The sequence below is a fragment of the Bos indicus x Bos taurus genome, chromosome 3, assembly GCF_003369695.1.
Source record: "Bos indicus x Bos taurus breed Angus x Brahman F1 hybrid chromosome 3, Bos_hybrid_MaternalHap_v2.0, whole genome shotgun sequence".
In the NCBI taxonomy this organism is placed as follows: Eukaryota; Metazoa; Chordata; class Mammalia; order Artiodactyla; family Bovidae; genus Bos; species Bos indicus x Bos taurus.
This window is the reverse complement of record NC_040078.1, coordinates 78,337,696-78,357,378: the sequence shown is the minus strand read 5'-3', so window position 1 is coordinate 78,357,378 and position 19,683 is coordinate 78,337,696. Positions and strand designations below refer to the sequence as shown.

General features: G+C 37.8%; 1 protein-coding gene across 2 annotated transcripts in view; it reads right to left on the bottom strand.

The window, feature by feature from the left end:
- Positions 1-19,683, bottom strand: part of C3H1orf141 (chromosome 3 C1orf141 homolog) — a 51,312-nt gene that overhangs the window by 12,302 nt on the left and 19,327 nt on the right. The window contains exons 4-6 of one of the 2 annotated variants that reach the window (XM_027536951.1): positions 9,995-10,112; positions 1,943-1,999; positions 1,057-1,058 (exon numbers count right to left, since the gene is read on the bottom strand). In XM_027536951.1, coding sequence (XP_027392752.1) covers positions 1,057-1,058; positions 1,943-1,999; positions 9,995-10,112 — 177 coding nt within the window. The remainder of the gene's footprint in view (positions 1-1,056; positions 1,059-1,942; positions 2,000-9,994; positions 10,113-19,683) is intronic. The other variant, XM_027536950.1, reaches the window with a different exon arrangement.

The following is a 19,683-nucleotide window of genomic DNA, read 5'->3' as shown; positions in this document are numbered from 1 at the left end:
ACTCCTTTTCCTATTAGGAACCAGTCTATTGTTCCATGTCCAGTTCTAACTGTTGCTTCCTGACCTGCATATAGGTTTCTCAAGAGGCAGGTCAGGTGGTCTGGTATTCCCATCTCTTTTAGAATTTTCCACAGTTTATTGTGATCCACACAGTCAAAGGCTTTGGCATAGTCAATAAGCAAAAATAGATGTTCTTCTGGAACTCTCTTGCTTTTTCCATGATCCAGCAGATGTTGGCAATTTGATCTCTGGCTTCTCTGCCTTTTCTAAAACCAGCTTGAACATCTGGAAGTTCACGGTTCACGTATTGCTGAAGCCTGGCTTGGAGAATTTTGAGCATTACTTTACTAGCATGTGAGATGAGTGCAATTGTGCGGTAGTTTGAGCATTCTTTGGCATTGCCTTTCTTTGGGATTGGAATGAAAACTGACCTTTTCCAGTCCTGTGGCCACTGCTGAGTTTTCCAAATTTGTTGGCATATTAAGTGCAGCACTTTCACAGCATTATCTTTCAGGATTTGAAATAGCTCCACTGGAATTCCATCACCTCCACTAGCTTTGTTCTTAGTGATGCTTTCTAAGGCCCACTTGACTTCACATTCCAGGATGTCTGGCTCCAGGTGAGTGATCACACCATTGTGATTATCTGGGTCGTGAAGATCTTTTTTGTACAGTTCTTCTGTGTATTCTTGCCACCTTTTCTCAATATCTTCTGCTTCTGTTAGGTCCCTACCATTTCTGTCCTTTATTGAGCCCATCTTTGCATGAAATGTTCCCTTTGTATCTCTAGTTTTCTTGAAGAGATCTCTAGTCTTTCCCATTCTATTGTTTTCCTCTATTTCTTTGCATTGATCGCTGGAGAAGGCTTTCTTATCTCTCCTTGCTATTCTTTGGAACTCTGCATTCAATTGAGTACATCTTTCCTTTCTCCTTTGCTTTTTGCTTCCTGTCTTTTCACAGCTATTTGTAAGGCCTCCCCAGACATCCATTTTGCTTTTTTGCATTTCTTTTCCATGGGGATGGACTTGATTCCTGTCTCCTGTACAATGTCATGAACCTCTGTCCATAGTTCATCAGGTACTCTGTCCATCAGGTCTAGTCCCTTAAATCTATGTGTCACTTCCACTGTATAATCATAAGGGATTTGATTTAGGTCATACCTGAAAGTCTAATGGTTTTCCCTGCTTTCTTCAATTTCAGTCTGAAATTGGCAATAAGGAGTTCATGATCTGAGCCACAGTCAGCTCCCGGTCTTGTTTTTGCTAACTGTATAGAACTTCTCCATCTTTGGCTGCAAAGAATATAATCAACCTGATTTCAGTGTTGACCATCTGGTGATGTCCATCTGTAGAGTCTTCTCTTGTGTTGTTGGAAGAGGGTGTTTGCTATGACCAGTGCATTCTCTTGGCAAAATTCTATTAGCCTTTGCCCTGCTTCATTCTATATTCCAAGGCCAAATTTGCCCATTACTCCAGGTGTTTCTTGACTTCCTACTTTTGCATTCCAGTCCCCTATAATGAAAAGGACATCTTTGGGGGGTATTAGTTCTAGAAGGTCTTGTAGGTCTTCATATAACTGTTCAGCTTCTTCAGCTTTACTGGTTGGGGCATAGGCTTGGATCACCGTGATATTGAATGAATGGTTTGCCTTGGAAACAAACAGAGATCATTCTGTCATTTTTGAGATTGCATCCAAGTACTGCATTTCGGACTCTTTTGTTGACGATGATGGCTACTCCATTTCTTCTGAGGGATTCCTGCCCGCAGTAGTAGATGTAATGGTCATCTGAGTTAAATTCACCCATTCCAGTCCATTTGAGTTCACTGATTCCTAGAATGTCGACGTTCACTCTTGCCATCTCCTGTTGACCACTTCCAATTTGCCTGATTCATGGACCTAACATTTCAGGTTCCTATGCAATATTGTTCTTTACAGCATTGGACCTTGCTTCTATCACCAGTCACATCCACAACTGGGTATTCTTTTTGCTTTTGCTCCATCTCTTCATTCTTTCTGGAGTTATTTCTCCACTGATCTCCTGTAGCATATTGGGCACCTACTGACCTGGGGAGTTTCTCTTTCAGGATCCTATCATTTTGCCTTTTCATACTGTTCATGGGGTTCTCAAGGCAAGAATACTGAAGTGGTTTGCCATTCCCTTCTCCAGTGGACCACATTCTGTCAGACCTCTCCACCATGATTTGGCCGTCTTGGGTGGCCCCACATGGCATGGCTTATTTAACTTATATGCAGAGTACATCATGAGAAATGCTGGGCTGGAGGGAGCACAAGCTGGAATCAAGATTGCAGGGAGAAATATCAATAACCTCAGATATGCAAATGACCCCACCCTTATGGCAGAAAGTGAAGAGGAACTAAAAAGCCTCTTGATGAAAATGAAAGAGGAGAGTGAAAAAGTTGGCTTAAAGCTCAACATTCAGAAAATGAAAATCATGGCATCTGGTCCCATCACTTCATGGGAAATAGATGGGGAAACAGTGTCAGACTTTATTTTGGGGGGCTCCAAAATCACTGCAGATGGTGATTGCAGCCATGAAATTAAAAGACGCTTACTCCTTGGAAGGAAAGTTATGACCAACCTAGATAGCATATTCAAAAGCAGAGACATTACTTTGCCAACAAATGTCCATCTAGTCAAGGCTATGGTTTTTCCAATGGTCATAAATGGATATGAGAGTTGGACTGTGAAGAAAGCTGAGCATCGAAGAATTGACGCTTTTGAACTGTGGTGTTGGAGAAGACTCTTGAGAGTCCCTTGGACTGCAAGGAGATCCAACCAGTTCATCCTAAAGGAGATCAGTCCTGCGTGTTCATTGGAAGGACTGATGCTGAGGTTGAAACTCCAGTACTTTGGCCACCTCATGCGAAGAGTTGACTCATTGGAAAAGGCCCTGAGGCTGGGAGAGATTGAGGGCAGGAGGAGAAGGGGACGACAGAGGATGAGATGGCTGGATGGCATCACCGACTCGATGCACATGAGTTTGAGTGAACTCTGGGAGTTGGTGATGGACAGGGAGGCCTGGCGTGCTGCAATTCATGGGGTTGCAAAGAGTCGGACATGACTGAGTGACTGAACTGAACTGAACTGAGGAGATAAGGGTAGAATGCCCGTGGTGAGATTAATGTTCTCTCTCCACCACGTGAGAATAAAGCAAGAAGGTGATTATCTGCAAACCAAAAAGGCTCTTACCAGAACCGGACTCTACTGGCACCCTGATCTGAAACTTCCATCCTCCAGAACTGTGAGAAATAAACATTTGTTGTTTTAAGTCTCTCACTTTACAGTAGTCTGCTATAGTAGCCTAATTAAAGAGAGAACTGGGGACTGAGAGATACTGTAACAAATACCAAAAAATATAAAAGGACCTTTGGAATTGGCTAGCGGAGTAGAGGTTGAAACAGCTCTGAGGTGCATCCTAGAAGAAGCCAATACAGCCATGAAGAGATTTTAGAGGCAATTCTGGTAAGAAATCAGAAAGAGAGAAGAGAGCTGTAGAGAAGACTTCCATTTTTAATAGAAAATACATGAATTACCAAACGCAGAAATATGGACGGTAAAGGCCATCCTGATGGGGTCTTAGACAGAAATGAGGAGCACTGGAGAAAAGGTAATCTTTGTTAAAAAGTGGCAAAGAACTTGGTTGAATTGTGTTTATATTGTAGTTTTTTGTGGAAAGTAGAGCTTGTGAGTGATGAAATTTGATAGCTGAGATATCTAAGCAAAGTGTTAAATAAGAGTCTTGGTTTCTCCTGGCTGCCTGAAGTAAAATGCAAGACAAGAGAAATGAACTGAAGGCAAAATCGTTAAGCAAAAGGAATCAGAACTTACAAATTTAGAAAATTCTCATATTACAAAAATGAGAAAACATGCTCAAAAGAGAACTTTAAGGATGTGGTGCACATCTGATAGTTAAGGAGATTAGCATGGGGGTGAAACATGGACCTAATCAGACATCCCAGCAAAGACACTGCCAGTTTGAAATGAAAGGGATAAAGATAGGATAAAATGAAGGAAGGCTGTCAGACTTCTTGGCTTTTACAGGATAGGACCACAGAGCAATCCACTGCAAATATATGTTATTCCTTAAAACAAGGGAAGAAAGATTATGAAGGTGACTCAGAGATCGTCAGGCCAGCCTCAGTTTCTGCCTGCCAAACCCTTGGGACGAGGCCAACACTACACTCCCACTAGATGAAGTCCTGGGGATGGAATTCTGGCCTACCAGGGTCCCAGGGGGGTGGTGGGAGAGATGTGACCCTCCTCTACCCAGCAGTTTTGAGAGCAGGACCTTTGCCCTGGTTGCTCAGGGAAGCAGAGCATGAAGCCAAACAGGATTATTCTTGAGCCTTAGTATCTCAAAGTTTGTCTTGCTGCTGCTAAGTCACTTCAGTTGTGTCCGACTCTGTGAGACCCCATAGACGGCAGCCCACCAGGCTCTCCCATCCCTGGGATTCTCCAGGCAAGAACACTGGAGTGGGTTGCCAACGTTTTTCGGATCTAACACTCCTTTCTTCTTTCCTATTTCTCCCTTTAGGAATGAGAATGTCTGTCCCATTCCTGTCCCGTCTTGTATTTTGGAAGCACATAATTTGTTTGATTCCACAGGTTCTAGCTGGAGACGAATTTTACCTTAGGAGCAATCATACTGAGTCTCCCCACAGCTGATTTAGAAGATATTTAGGTGAGACTTTGGACTTCAGTAATAACACAAAACTCAGTATGGCAGTAAAATAATTAACATGTTCTAAGATTCTCTTATTGTTCAGAAGGAGGGTAACACTATAGCTTGAAAGGATGAACACTGTAATTTCTAGGATAATCATTTACAGTATAGAAAAAGAGTACCTAACTTCCAAATTAGTAAAGGAGAAAAGTTTAAATTTAAAAAACTCAGTCCTAAATAAGACATAAGAGGACTGAAAAAGAATCAACAAGAGAGACAGAAAGAACAAAATAAGATGGCAGATTTAAATCCAAAGTTCAAATAGACTAAGTGCTCCATTTCAAAAACAAAGATTACAGAGTAGATTTTAAAATCTAACAATTTGATGTTTACAAGAGATGTCTCTTATATCAGAGATATAACATAACGTTACAGAAATCATGGTAACAAGATGATGGAAAAGGTATATCATGTAAATGTTAGCCAAAAGAAAGCAGGGGTAACTATAGCAATTTCTGATAATAAGATAATCACTTCATAATTTAAAAAGATTCAATACACTAGAAATATGTAATAATTCTAAAATTTTATACAATTAATAAGACAGCCAAAATAATATTAAAGATCTTTAAGGCAAAATTTGATAAAATAATATTAAAGATCTTTAAAGCAAAATTCGATACAAGGAAAAGTCAATAAGTCTGAAATTTCTTGGCAATTGACAGAACAAGCAAGCAGAAAAATCATTAAGGATATAGAAGAGTTGAAAAACACAATGAAGAAATTTGACCTAAAAGATATATATAGAAAACTGCACCCAATAGCTGCAGAATATACATTATTTTCAAGCACATACTGAGCATTTCCAACAATTGACCACGTACTGGGTGAAAATGCAAGTGTTAACTAATTACACAGGACTGAAATTCTATGGAGTATATCCTCAAACTGCAGTGTAATTGTGCTAAAAACTTATAACCAAATGATAATTAGAAAAGCCTCTTATTTTTGAATTAAGATATAACTTCTAAATAACTAATGGGCCAGAAGAAGAAATCATAATGGAAAACAGAAAAAAATCATGATACTATTGAAGAACAAGGTGGGAAGACTTGCTTTACCAGATATCAAGGGTTATTTTAAGCTATAGAAATTAATGTTGTATGGTATTTATATTGAAATGGATAAATAATTTAATGAAACAGAATAAGAGCTCCAGAACAGAGTCCAGAGCATTAGGGAAAGAAAATCCTTTTTAATATCATTCTGGAATAGCTGGGTATTCACAAGAACAAAAACTAAATTTGACCCTTGGGATGTGTGTGCATGCTCAGTTGTATCTGACTCTTTGCAACACCCTGGACTGTAGCCCGCCAGGCTCCTTGGTCTATGGGATTTCCCAGGCAAGAATACTGGAGTGGGTTGCCATGTCCTCTTCCAGGGTATCTTCTTGACCCAGTGACTGGGCCCAGTGATTAAACCTGTGTCTCCTGCATCTCCTGCATTGGCAGACATATTCTTTACCACTGCACCACCTGGGAATCCAGATTTGACCTTTACTTCACTCAAAATGTAATTCCAGGTAGACTTTAGACTTAAAGGTAAAAAGAAGAACTAAAATCTTTTGCAAGATCATATCAGTTGCTCAGTCGTGTCCGAATCTTTGCGACCCCATGAATCGCAGCACGCCAGGCCTCCCTGTCCATCACCAACTCCCGGAGTTCACTCAGACTCACGTCCATCGAGTCAGTGATGCCATCCAGCCATCTCATCCTTTGTCGTCCTCTTCTCCTCCTGCCCCCAATCCCTCCCAGCATCAGAGTCTTTTCCAATGAGTCAACTCTTCGCATGAGGTGGCCAAAGTACTGGAGTTTCAGCTTTAGCATCTTTCCTTCTAAAGAAATCCCAGGGCTGATCTCCTTCAGAATGGACTGGTTGGATCTCCTTGCAGTCCAAGGGACTCTCAAGAGTCTTCTCCAACACCACAGTTCAAAAGCATCAATTCTTCGGCGCTCAGCCTTCTTCACAGTCCAACTCTCACATCCATACATGACCACAGGAAAAACCATAGCCTTGACTAGACGAACCTTTGTTGGCAAACTAATGTCTCAGCTTTTGAATATGCTATCTAGGTTAGTCATAACTTTCCTTCCAAGGAGTAAGCGTCTTTTAATTTTATGATTGCAGTCACCATCTGTAGTGATTTTGGAGCCCAGAAAAATAAAGTCTGACACTGTTTCCACTGTTTCCCCATCTATTTCCCATGAAGTGGTGGGACTGGATGCCATGATCTTTGTTTTCTGAATGTTGAGCTTTAAGCCAACTTTTTCACTCTCCACTTTCACTTTCATCAAGAGGCTTTTGAGTTCCTCTTCACTTTCTGCCATAAGGGTGGTGTCATCTGCATATCTGAGGTTATTGATAGGTAAGTAGCAAAAGATATTCAGGACCACAAAGTAGGAAAAGATTTATTTGATATGGAACAAAAAGTACTTATCAAACAGGGAAAGATTTTGTATTTTTGACCTTATTAAAGTAGAAGAATTCCCATTCATGAAAAAGATAACATAAAGAGAAAGAAAAGAAAACTCACAGAAAAGATGAATATATTCACAATACACAAAACCAACATATTTTCTATATTCTCAAATCTTCTATAAAGAAATTTTATTATGTTCAAAAAAAAAAAAAAAACAACAAAGAATGAGTAAAAAGAATATATTTAACAATCAAGGAGAAAAGAGCAAAAAACTAAATTTAAAATAAGGTAAAACTTGGATGGTTTCCAAAAGTATAAATCCAATTTGTCAATAGTTTATGAAAAAATTTTCAAACTTACTAGTAGTCACAGAAATGCAAATAAACCATAATGGTATACTATTAAATACCTAGTAGATTGCTAAAATGAAAAATTGGCAATTTCAAGTGTTAGAAAGCAGAACAAAAAGAACCCTCACAAATCTGATGAGAGCATAAGTTGGTTAAAACACTTTTACCATCATCCAATATATGATGAAAGTAGTCATCATCTATTGTTGAAGATAAGCATTCCCGGTAATGTAAATTCTGGATATATGCTCTCAAGACACTTTTACACAAATGCAGCAGGCTGCATAAAAAAACATTCATTTCAGCATAGCAATGACAAAGTAAATCCCCAAATTTCAAGAGTGGCATGGATAAACGGTGATATAGTCGTGCAATGGAATACTTAACAACAATGAAAATGAAAGAACTATACCTCCACACAACAATGTGAGTGAATGTTACAAGCAAGGCTAAGAAGAAAGAAAAAGAAAATACAAATGAATGCATGTGGCATGATTACATTCATGTACAGTAAAAACAAAGCCAACTATGTTTTGTAGAGATTCAAAAAATAGATGGTAAAAATGTAAAGAAAAGGAAGTGATGACTACAGAAATCAAGACAGTAGTAACCCCCAAGGACAAGGAAGGGAAAAGTGATTTGGAAAAGGTCAAATGGTTTTATGGGATGTTGGCAATGGTCTATTTCTTGACTTGCAATATGGTTATATAGGTGTTTATTTTTATAATTGATTGTTACACTGCATATTTTATGCTATATTCAGTTTTTATAATGTATGCTATTTCATAACTTAAAATGGTTTAACAAAAAAAGAAGGAAATTGATTAGAAAGAAGGCAAGAATGAAAGAAGAAATACCTGTCAGCAATCCACTATAGTGGACACACAAAAATGATGATTTGGATTACAGTGGTGATAGCAGAAACAGTGAAAATAGATTAATTCAAGATGAGTTAGAATGAAAATAACTTGTTGATGTATTGAACTTTGGAGAGGAAGGAGAGGGAGATGAAGGATGGCTTCTAGGGCTTTATTATTTTATTATTTTTAAAAGATTTTTTACGTGGATCATTTTTTAAAAGCATTTATTGAATGTGTTACAATATTGTTTTTGTTCTATGTTTTGGTTTTTTGGCTGTGAGGCATGTGTCTTAGCTCCCCGACCAGGTATCAGACTTTCACCCCCTGCACTGGAAGGCGAAGTCTTAACCACTGAACCTCCACAGAGGGCCTGGCTTCTAGGTTTTAGACTGGAGTAACCTGCTGCACTTTGATCAAAGTACTGAGAATGGAATGCTGTTGAGGGGCAGGGGGAATGGGAGAAAGTTTTCAAGGGCAGTTAGGATAAGGAGTCATGAGACCAGTTCTGGATATTAGATTTAAGATGTAGTGAGAAGTTTAAGTGGAGATATCAAATATGCAGTTCAGTATGGGCATCTGTTCTTCAGAGGATTAGTCTGGACTGAGATACAAATGAAGGATTTAATGGTATTTCTACGGTATTTTAAACTATAAGACTGGATTAGATTACCTAAGAGGAGACAGTGTAGAAACAGAGGCAGGCTCAAGATTGCGCTCTCAGCAAATACAGTACCTTAAGGATGGAGAAGAGAAATTTAGAAGAGAGACTGAGAAGAGGTGAGATAGCAGAAAAACAGAGTTTTAAGAAGGAGGGAGTGACGAACTAACTACACTGGTATTGAGAAGTGGAAGAGAACGAAAACAAAAATGCTTTGGATTTAGCAACATGGAGATCATTGGTACCCTAATTCAGGGTAGCTTCAGTAGGATGGTAGAGGCAAAAAACAAATTGCAGCAGGTTGAAGTTTGAACAAAAGTTGAAGGAGTAGAGGCAGCATATGTAAACAAATCTTCTGAGGAATCAGATTATGAAGAGTAACAGAAATGAGGCAAATGGACAACATGGAAGCAAGGCGTCTCAGTCAAGGTTGTTGATGAGAACGACACAATTAGACGTTTTTCTGACAATGTCAGAGAAAGAACAACAAAGATGACATGAAACACCCAAATTCTCTGAGGAACTAAAATGCTGGTTCCTAGCTTACAGATTCCTTAAGTTTTTAGGAAAGTGAATTCTTTTACAGTCCCTATAAAGTAAGTTTCTACTAAACAAGATGTCCAGACTTGAGTGACTTTTTAAAAAATAATAAGAAAATTCAGGATTGAGTTGAAAGGAAATCCAAAGATTTTCTTTCTAGCAAAATAAACATAAAAATATGAATTTTTTGTGAATTGTACAAATTGCCTATTCTGATATTTATTATCTCTTTCTCCTAGGAAATCCTTCTGGATAGCTCACTGAAATCTTTCACAAGCCTTTTCAAGCAAATGCTTTCAACAGAAGCATCAAATTGTAAGAACTTATAAGACAAATTATAAGAACTATAAGACAAACAAATAATAAAGTAGTAAATAAAAGCATTCAATACATCAAAAGAGAGCCAAATATGTTACACAAAACATTACCTATTGACTTGATTTCCTGAGTTTTTATATTTGTTGGCAAAAAGGGTGGTCTTAAATTTGAGTTTTGAAAATCACTTTTTTTAGGTTCAGGCATATTTTTGAAGGAGACATATCTGAAAGAAAGAAAATTAATCTAAATTAAAATAATCAGAAAACTTATAAAATAACTTAAAAAATACATCTGAAGAAATGTAGTCAAGTCCCAGTTATATAAATTTGAATGTTATTGTTTTAATATATTATAGTACAGTGTAAAAGATAGGGACTGATTAAGCAGAAACTGAAAATATTAGTAAGAAAGAAATAGAGAAAACTGCTGGTGTTACAGGATTGAGGGCACTCAGGAAACTACTGTTCAAAAGCTATATTGACCCTTTTAGAAAAATACCTTAGAAATGTGTTAAATTAAATATTAGGAACACTGCCAACTCTAGTCAAGCAGTGGGATATGGATTTAGGGTCAGTTCAGGTTCCAGAACAGTATACCAGATAGGATCATGACATCTGTTTATTGTGAACAAAAACTTTATCCTCTAAATTCTTTGACTATTGATGGTATGTAAGGAAGTTAATACTACCATATAATTCATGGTAATTCTGACCTTTAAATACTATGACTTAGACCTCAGACACTCATCTCTAATTAATATCATCTAGCCCTCCACCTTTAAATATTATCTATAGATTGCTATTTTACAGATTTTAGTACAGACCCCAAACTCTTCCCTGAATTCCAGATTTATGACTTCTTCAGTTAGATGTATAATGGGAATTTCAAACCTATATTCAAAACCAATGTTTGCTTTCACTTCCTTCCCAATCTCTTTCTCACCCAGGTTTTCTCAATTCCATTCAACCAGAAGGTTAGGCCCAAATTCTGCACTCAAGTCCATTTCTGTCTGTTTTAAAGTTTTTATTGGAGTATCCTGCTGCCAAGTCACTCAGTCATGTTTGACTCTGTGCGACCCCATGGACTGCAGCCTACCAGGCTTCTCCGTCCCTGGGATTCTCCAGGCAAGAACACTGGAGTGGTTTGCCATTTCCTTCTCCAATGCATGAAAGTGGAAAGTGAAAGTGAAGTCACTCAGTCGTGTCTGACTCTTTGCAACCCCATGGACTGCAGCCCACCAGGCTCCTCCATCCACGGGATTTTCCAGGCAACAGTACTGGAGTGGGGTGCCAGGGCCTTCTCCCTTTATTGGAATATAGTTGCTTTACAGTTTTGTGTTAGTTTCTATTGTACAGCAAAGTGGATCAGCCACACACATACTTGTGTGTGCCTACTCAATTGCTTCAGTCATGTCTGATTCTTTGCAACCCCATGGACCACAGCCCGCCCGGCTCCTCTGTCCATGGGATTTTTCCTGACAAGAATACTGGAGTGGGTTGCCATGCCCTCCTCCAGGGGATCTTCCTGACTGAGTGACTGAACCCTCGTCTCCTGTGTCTCCTGCCTTTCAGGCGGATTCTTTACCACTGAACCACTGGGGAAGCCTGCATATACATATATCCACTCTTTTTTTGGATTTACTTCCCATTTAGGTCACCAAAGACCATTGAGTAGAGTTCCATATGCTATACAGTATGTTCTCACTAGTTATCCACATCACACACAGGATCAATAGTGTATATAATCCCAACCTCTCAATTCTTCCCACCACCCCTCCTTCCCCCTTGGTATCCGTATATTTGTTTTCTACATCTGTGACTCTGTTTCTGCTTCATAAATAAGATGGTCTATACCAGTTCTTTCAGATTTCAAGTGTATTCTGCAGTCATCTTTGACTTCTGTTTCTCTCATTTCCCATTCCTGATATCTCAACAAATCTCACTGGATCTTTCTTTGAAACACATTCCAAATTGAACAGCTTCTTTCCTCATCACTTCTGTCCTAGTTCCAAGGCCCCTTCATGTCTCATCTGAACTACTCCACATCTCTAGCCTTCTTCTGTCTGCTCTGTCTGCTATCTCTCTTGCACCCAATGGTCCCAATACAACCCATGATGACACTCATAAAATGTAAATGAGATTGTCATTTCCCTCTACCATTTCCCGTCACACTGAATAAAATTCAAAATTCTCATTGAAAGACAGAAACTTTCCTCAATTCTTATATTTCTAAGTAGATGAGTTTCCATTGAATGCCCCTTCCAGGCCTCTCTGTGCATCCCTTCACCCCTCCCCTCAACATGGAAGCAGAGTGAGTTTTCTGGCTGTTTGGTTTAAGAAAAGGAGCTTGAGCTCCTACTTCAGGACCTTGGCCCTTGCTCTGTCCTCTGCTTGTAGTATTCTCCCCCTATATATTGAGAGGCTTACTCACCCAAATCATAAGTGATATATTTCATAAGTCTCTACTCAAATTTCCACCTTTCCAGAAAGGTCTTTTTTCATCCTCTCCCATCTAAAGTAATCCCTATCAATCCTAATTCCATTAATTTACTGTATTTTTCTTCATAGCATTTGTCACTAGTAAATTTACATTATATGTTGATTTATTTATTTAGTTTGGGAACCTTATCCTAGAATGTGAATTGAGGATAGGGTCTTTGTTTAGGTCACTGTTGTATTCCTAGCACCCAGGAGAGTGACTGGCACATAGTACCTGTGTAATAAGTATTTGTTGAATGTATAAATTGTTTTGGTAAATTTTCATTGAACTTTCTTAAAATCTTATAACCTGCAGTGAGTTTTCAGTTTATTCTCTTTAGGATTTTCAGTAAACAATCATTTAATCTTTATAAAATAATTAATCTGTTCTTTTCAAAACATTTAAATTTGTATCTCATGTTCTTATGTAAAAACATCATTGACAAATAATTCCACAATAGTTAGGTATACTAGTATGGACAAATAACATGTATTTACATAAGAACATGTATCTCATGTTAGGTATAATAATTTATTATATTATTAGGTAAATATTTATTTATATTTACCTAATAAATATTTATTGGAGAAGGCAATGGCACCCCACTCCAGTACTCTTGCCTAGAAAATCCCATGGACGGAGGAGCCTGGTAGGCTGCAGTCCATGGGGTCGCTAAGAATCGGGCACGACTGTGTGACTTCACTTTGACTTTTCACTTTCATGCATTGGAGAAGGAAATGGCAACCCACTCCAGTGTTCTTGCCTGGAGAATCCCAGGGACAGAGGAGCCTAGTGGGCTGCTGTCTATGGGGTCCCACAGAGTCGGACACAACTGAAGCGACTTAGCAGCAGCAATAAATATTTATAATAGGTAAATATTTATTATATCATTTTAATATTATATTATTACCTAATATTATATTATTAGGTAAAATTTTATTTACCTAATAATATAATAAATTTATTATATTTATTATAAATAATATAATAAATATATTTATATAAAATAAATATTAAAATATTTATTAATTAAACATTATTGTTTAATTAATGTAATTACTAAGAATTATTTATTAAATAAATAAATATTAAATAAATATAATATTATTATAAATAATATAATAAATATAAATATTTATATTATTTTAATATTATATTATTACCTAACATTATGTTATTAGGTAAATATTTATACCTAACATGTATCTCATGTTAGGTATAATAAACATACATTTACATAAGAACATGTATCTCATGTTCTTATGTAAAAATATCATTGACGAATAATTCCACAATAGTTAGGTATACTAGAATGGGCATCCTATTTCTAATTTAAATGGAATGTGTCAAGTATTCCACCCTAATGGTGTTGACTGTCTTGTTAAGGAGATGATTTTTTTTATCCTTATCTAAAAAAGGTATTTTTTCAAATACATTTGCAGAATATGTTGTTTAGTTGCTAAGTCGTGTCCAATTCTTTGTGATCCATGAACTGTAGTACAACAGACCTCCCTGTCAGGAAGGGAGGAAGGGAGGAAAGAGAAGGTGATGAATTCCAGACTCTCTCATTCACCCCCACGCAGTAGTTCTGGGAAGACCCATCTGTGATAGTGGATGTGGCTATTTTTTCCCTTTTCCTGCTCTCTCCCAGGTTTAATTCCCAGTGTCTGATCCTTTGCATAAATAGAACCTTCTGTTGGATGAAATAAAAGCAAACTAAGGGACTTCAAAAAAATAGATAATAATAAAATATAAGAAAATAATGAGGAAATGATGCGTTTTCAGTATTTGTTTTAATATGTCATTGAATTTTTAGTTTATATATTTAATTTAAATAATGACTGTATTTAACAATGATCTCACAAAATCCCTGCAAATTCAACACTCAGCTCTAAGGAATTGGTGGGAGCTGGCTCTATCACAACAGTGTTCCCCTAACAGAAGGAGAAAAAAAGATTAAAAGAGGGAAGAGGAGGAGATGTGCTGGAGGAAAGACCACACCCACTCCCACTTACAGGTTAGGACAGAAAGAATCAAATTGCTGGCCATACCCTTTTCATTTCAGGTCCTCCAATGTCACTAGACTTACATATGGGGAAGGGAAAGCCTTGACTAATATGTAGGATCAAAATACTAAACTGCACAAGCTTTTAATAACCAAAAATGGGCAGAATGAAATGGAGACATATAAAACTGCTTTATATGGTCCTGAGTTGAGAACAGACAATGAAACGGGTAATATTTTATTTTAGATTTTTAAAAAATCTATAAGTGAAATACTGTAATGGTTTTATATTCTTATGGTCAGACTTGAGGATCAAAGTTATCTTTATGAGAAAAATTGGAAGTATTTCATCTTTGTCTATGCTCAGAAATCATTTAAATAGTTCTTTGAAGAAACTCAACCTTGACACAACTTCAGGGTGGTGCTTTGGTAAAAGATAGTTTTCTGACAGCTTTCTCAAATTTTTCTAGCTATTGATTTATTTATGTTTTCTTCGTTGTTAATTTTATTTTCACCATTTATAGTTTCCCAGATCATCCATTACCAGACTCATGCTTCAAAGCTGCATAGTTATACGTGTGCTCAATTGCTTCAGTCATGTCCGACTCTTTGCATCCAACATGGATTGTAGCCCATCAGGCTCCTCTGTCCATGGGATTCTCCAGGCAAGAATACTGGAGTGGGTTGCCATGCCCTCCTCCGGGGATCTTCTGGACCCACGAATCAAACCTGTGTCTCCTGCATCTCCTGCATTGCAGGCAGATTCTTTACCCACTGAGCCACTGGGAAGCAATGTACTCATAATTATCTTAATTTCTTCTACATCCATGTTTATAGCTCTTCCTTTCCCGTTACTAGTACTGTGCCTTTCAATTTCTCAAATTATGGTCATTTTAACATTCTTTGGGGAGGTCTTAAACATGCTAATTTTGCAAAATACTCTTAAAGATTCAAAGTGCTTGTGAGAGGAAAGCAAAGTTTGGTGGAATTCCTGGGAGATGACAGCTTTATTTACTTATTTATTGGTCCTTTAGTAAATGTGCACTTAATTTATTAAAAAAAAAAAAAAAAACTGAACTAAGTGCTAGGTACTTGTAAAATAAACTTTACATAAACTCTGTCCTCAAATAATCACTTCATTTTTAGCTTACATAGTCCCTTATCATGTTGTTCTCCTTCTTACTTAAAATTTTATTATATGGATTAATTTTGTGGACTTAGTTTAGGTATAACTAAATTATAAATCCTGCTACCTAGAAGCAGGTAGACTTACAGGATAGATAAAATAGCTGTGATATAGGTTCCTTCTAAGCTCAGAGGCACCTGGATAAGAATACTCTATTAGTCATCGAGGAATGAGCCACAATTTTGTGTACCACTCAGTTTAAGAGAAGCAACAAGGTTTCTGTCATTCTACCCCTAGCTCCTTCCCTCCAACTAGGTGTGGAGAGCTGTGAAAAGTCAGAGATTTGACCCTACTTACAAAGTAACAAGTTGGCCTGATACAATTTCATCTCTTTTGGAAGACACAAGACTGATGGTTCAGAGACAACCGACTATTTATCACACACAGCAATAGGAGTGGGATCTTCTGCATGAATTCTCTGAGCCCCAGTTCCACAGGGCAATAAGCAGAAGGCCAGATGACATCAGCACCCACACTGGGTTATGTTACAGGACTGGAACCTTGGGTTTAGGGAACCCAGATCTTTTTAATGGGCAGTAATATTCTTGCTCCAGAGAAGGCAATGGCACCCCACTCCAGTACTCTTGCCCGGAAAATCCCATGGACAGAGGACCCTGGTAGGCTGCAGTCCATGGGGTTGCTAGGAGTCGAACACGACTGAGCGACTTCACTTTCACTTTCACTTTCATGCATTGGAGAAGGAAATGGCAACCGACTCCAGTGTCCTTGCCTGGAGAATCCCAGGGACGGGGGAGCCTGGTGGGCTGCCGTCTCTGGGGTCGCACAGAGTCGGACACGACTTAAGTGACTTAGCAGCAGCAGCAGCAATATTCCTGCTCTTGCTCAGAAGAGGGCACTTTCTTTGTCTTCCAAGGCTGTCTGCTATACAAATGTCCTAGAAAAGATGGGAACAAAGGCAGCCAGTGCTTTTGCTCACAAATGTACAGAAATACAAGACACCTGTGGAGAGTTTTCCCAACAGTAGAAAGAAGGAATGGAGGGGACAAGAGTCTAGGAATAAAACTTGTGTTCCTAGTACTGTGTTCTCAAAAAAAATATGAGGAATTGGACTTGGACTTATAAATTTGGTAGGTGACTTCACTAGCATTAAATCATAAATCTGTTTTTTGTAAGTTGTATTGGTTTGGGGCTATGTGGATTTGTAAAAAATTCAACTCTTCCCCTCCCCCTTTTTGTCTTATAGTTAGAAAAATCCCCTCTGAAATTATATCCTGTTGCAGTTGAGTTAAAGGGGACACAGGGAAAGGCCTTGATTTGTGCTGCATGGGCTGGAATTAAAGGAAGGCTGTTGCAGGGGCCTGGAATGGACCATGCGAGTGGCACTGGCACACAAAAGAAAACCAGAGAAAGTACCGTTCAGGTGGAAGCATGGCAGCTGAGCTAAGGCTGCCTCTTCTCAACTGGAAATCTCTTAGGGAACACTTGCCTGGTAATTCTTTGGAATGCTTTATGTTTTTATAGAGTAGCCATTTTGAGATGGAAATCCAGAGTTTCATTCAGGCACCATGGGAAAATTTCAAATACATTTTTGTGTAGTAAAGATACTCAGTTTGGATCTTTATTTTATTCATATTTAATTTAAATTTGGATAAAAATATTTCTCCAAGTAGGTTCCTCAGGGAGAATAAATAAGCAGATTACATTCTAAAGTCTTTCAAGTCCAAAAACTTGTCTCTGTTTTGTTCTCAAATATAAATGATGACTCACCCAAATAGCAGATTTCTGGATTGCCATTCTGTTTAAAAGTTGGAAAGGTTTTACCGTTTTCTAGCCTCAGAGATACAGATGAGACAGGAATCTTATTTGCTATCTTTTCCTTTGTAATTAACTGCTGTTTTCTCCCCTGTCTGAAATTGAGTAATTTTACCATAAGTCTAGTACTTGCTAAAGCTTTAGATCTGAAAATTCAAGTTTGTCTTAAATGACACTTTTTTCTTATAATTCTTTTATTTCCTCATCATCTGTTTCTTGCTCTCCTGATTTCGTTATTAAATGTATATTTTCATATTGAGTATCCTAAAACTGTACCTACATGTTTCTTTTTAACCTTATTTTCATTTTGTGGCAGGGGGTGGGGGGGGTGGTATTTTTATAAGATTGTGTCTTTATTTGATCGTCTAGATTATTGATGCAGTCTTCATCTGTATTCTATTTTTAATTTCTCTACTCAGTTTTTGATTTAAAAAGTCTTTTTTTCTAAATCCCCTTTCCCCCTGTTTGAGAGAGATTTTGTAAAGTTTCCTCTGTTTCCTCCCTTAAATGTGTTTCATTAGGAGTCACCTGTTAATGAGAGTTTAGTTTTATCTCCCTCCTTCATATGAGTCCCCTTAAATGGCCTGTGGTTCTTTACTCATTTCAGTGAGTGTGGGTTCCTGCAGCAACTATGAAGGTCAAGCTATTTGGGACTCAGGTAGCACCAGGCAGTGAGAGAGAAGATTCTTTTGCAGTGAACCAGTGGCAAACAATCCCCATCTTCTTAATCTCTATGCCAGGCTAATGTCACACAGAGTAGAAGACATGCATATTGAATTAAGGAAGACAGAATTTGACTGATTAAATTTCATTATAGGCTGTAATCATATTCTCTGTTCATATTTCATTATCTTTCCTGTATGCAAGTTTATCCTTCTATCATGAAAATACTTCTAAAAGGAATATTCTTTTGGATTTATTTTTAGGAAAGTGATTTTTCTAATGAGAAGCCCCTATTAATCTAAAGAAAAAGTATTCTTAATATGTCTACTTACCCCTAACTTGTTTCCTAGATCTTACCACTTAATAAGTGGTAAATTTGCCATTTTCACTTGAGAATCCAGTATGGAAGAGATCACTTTTTTCTCTTTTAAAACTTATGTTCAAGGTAATTTTTTAAAAAGACTTTTTGTTAAAATGAGTATGGCTCTTTTGTAAAAGGTCCAATTATGAAAAGTTGCAAAGAAGAGTAGCTTTGGTGTTTGCTGACAAGTTTTAAAGACCATGGACAAATGAAAGGCAAAAGACTGAGAGAGATTTTCAAATGATTATAAAACTCTCTGCCTATCAGTAAAATAATCCCAGGAATGTCCTTCCAGCAAATTTTGGGTGTTTGTGGCCATCACCTTTGTCAGTTCCCACCTATACAAGAAAAATGCAGAAATCTTGAGCTAATAGTAACATGGAAAAGATCTCTCTGGGAGTAAGAGTAACTGAGAAAGCAGCCCTATGAATTTTAATGATTCTCAATCCTAGCTTTTCTCAGAATCATCTGAGAAACCTTAAAAATAGTAATGCCTGGGCCCTACTCCAAACTAATTAAAGTTGAATCCAATTATTTTAAAGCTCTCTGGCTAACATGCAGATGGGTTAAAAACCACTGTTCTGAAAACAAAACTCAACTACAGTTCAACCCTAGGTATGTTTCATCTAGGTGATCATAACACCAAGTTGAGTGTTGCTATGATATCCATATATTCAAGAAGAAGCATGGAGCTTCTTGACCAGCATGATTACAGTGGGGACACAGCTAGAGCAGGGTGGTCCCTGTGCCAACAGCATCAGTGTCTCCTGGAGACTTAACCAGACATGCAAATTATCAGGCCCCAGCCCAGACCTACAGAATCAAAAACTCTGCCAGTGGGGCCCCACAATCTGTATTTAATGATTCCTCCATGTTTGAAAGGCTAGAGTAGTACTTCTCAATTGATAGTGTCCACAGAAATTACCTGGGGGATCTTGTTAACTACAGCTTTGGTTTGGGATGAGGTCAGAAAATTCTGTATTTCAAACAAGCTGCCAAGTGATACCAATGCTGCCAGATGGAAGATAACACTTTGAATAGCAGTAGACTAGAGGTCAAAAATGAAAAAGGCATGCAGTTGGTAGGAGTTACTCTGGTACTGGTGGGTCATGATTATGATGTAAGTTTTAGGCTGAGCTGAAATCTGTGTGAATCAGATCTGACATGTTGGCTCATGTAGGAGTGGGGCCCAACTTCTATTTTATGCAACTTTTTCTATGTATTATTAAAATATTCTATTTTAACATGGATAGATCTATAAATGATTTTGAAGTAAAAGTATTGGCCATATCTACAGAAAAACAAAGTAGTAGTGAAAGAAGTTTGTG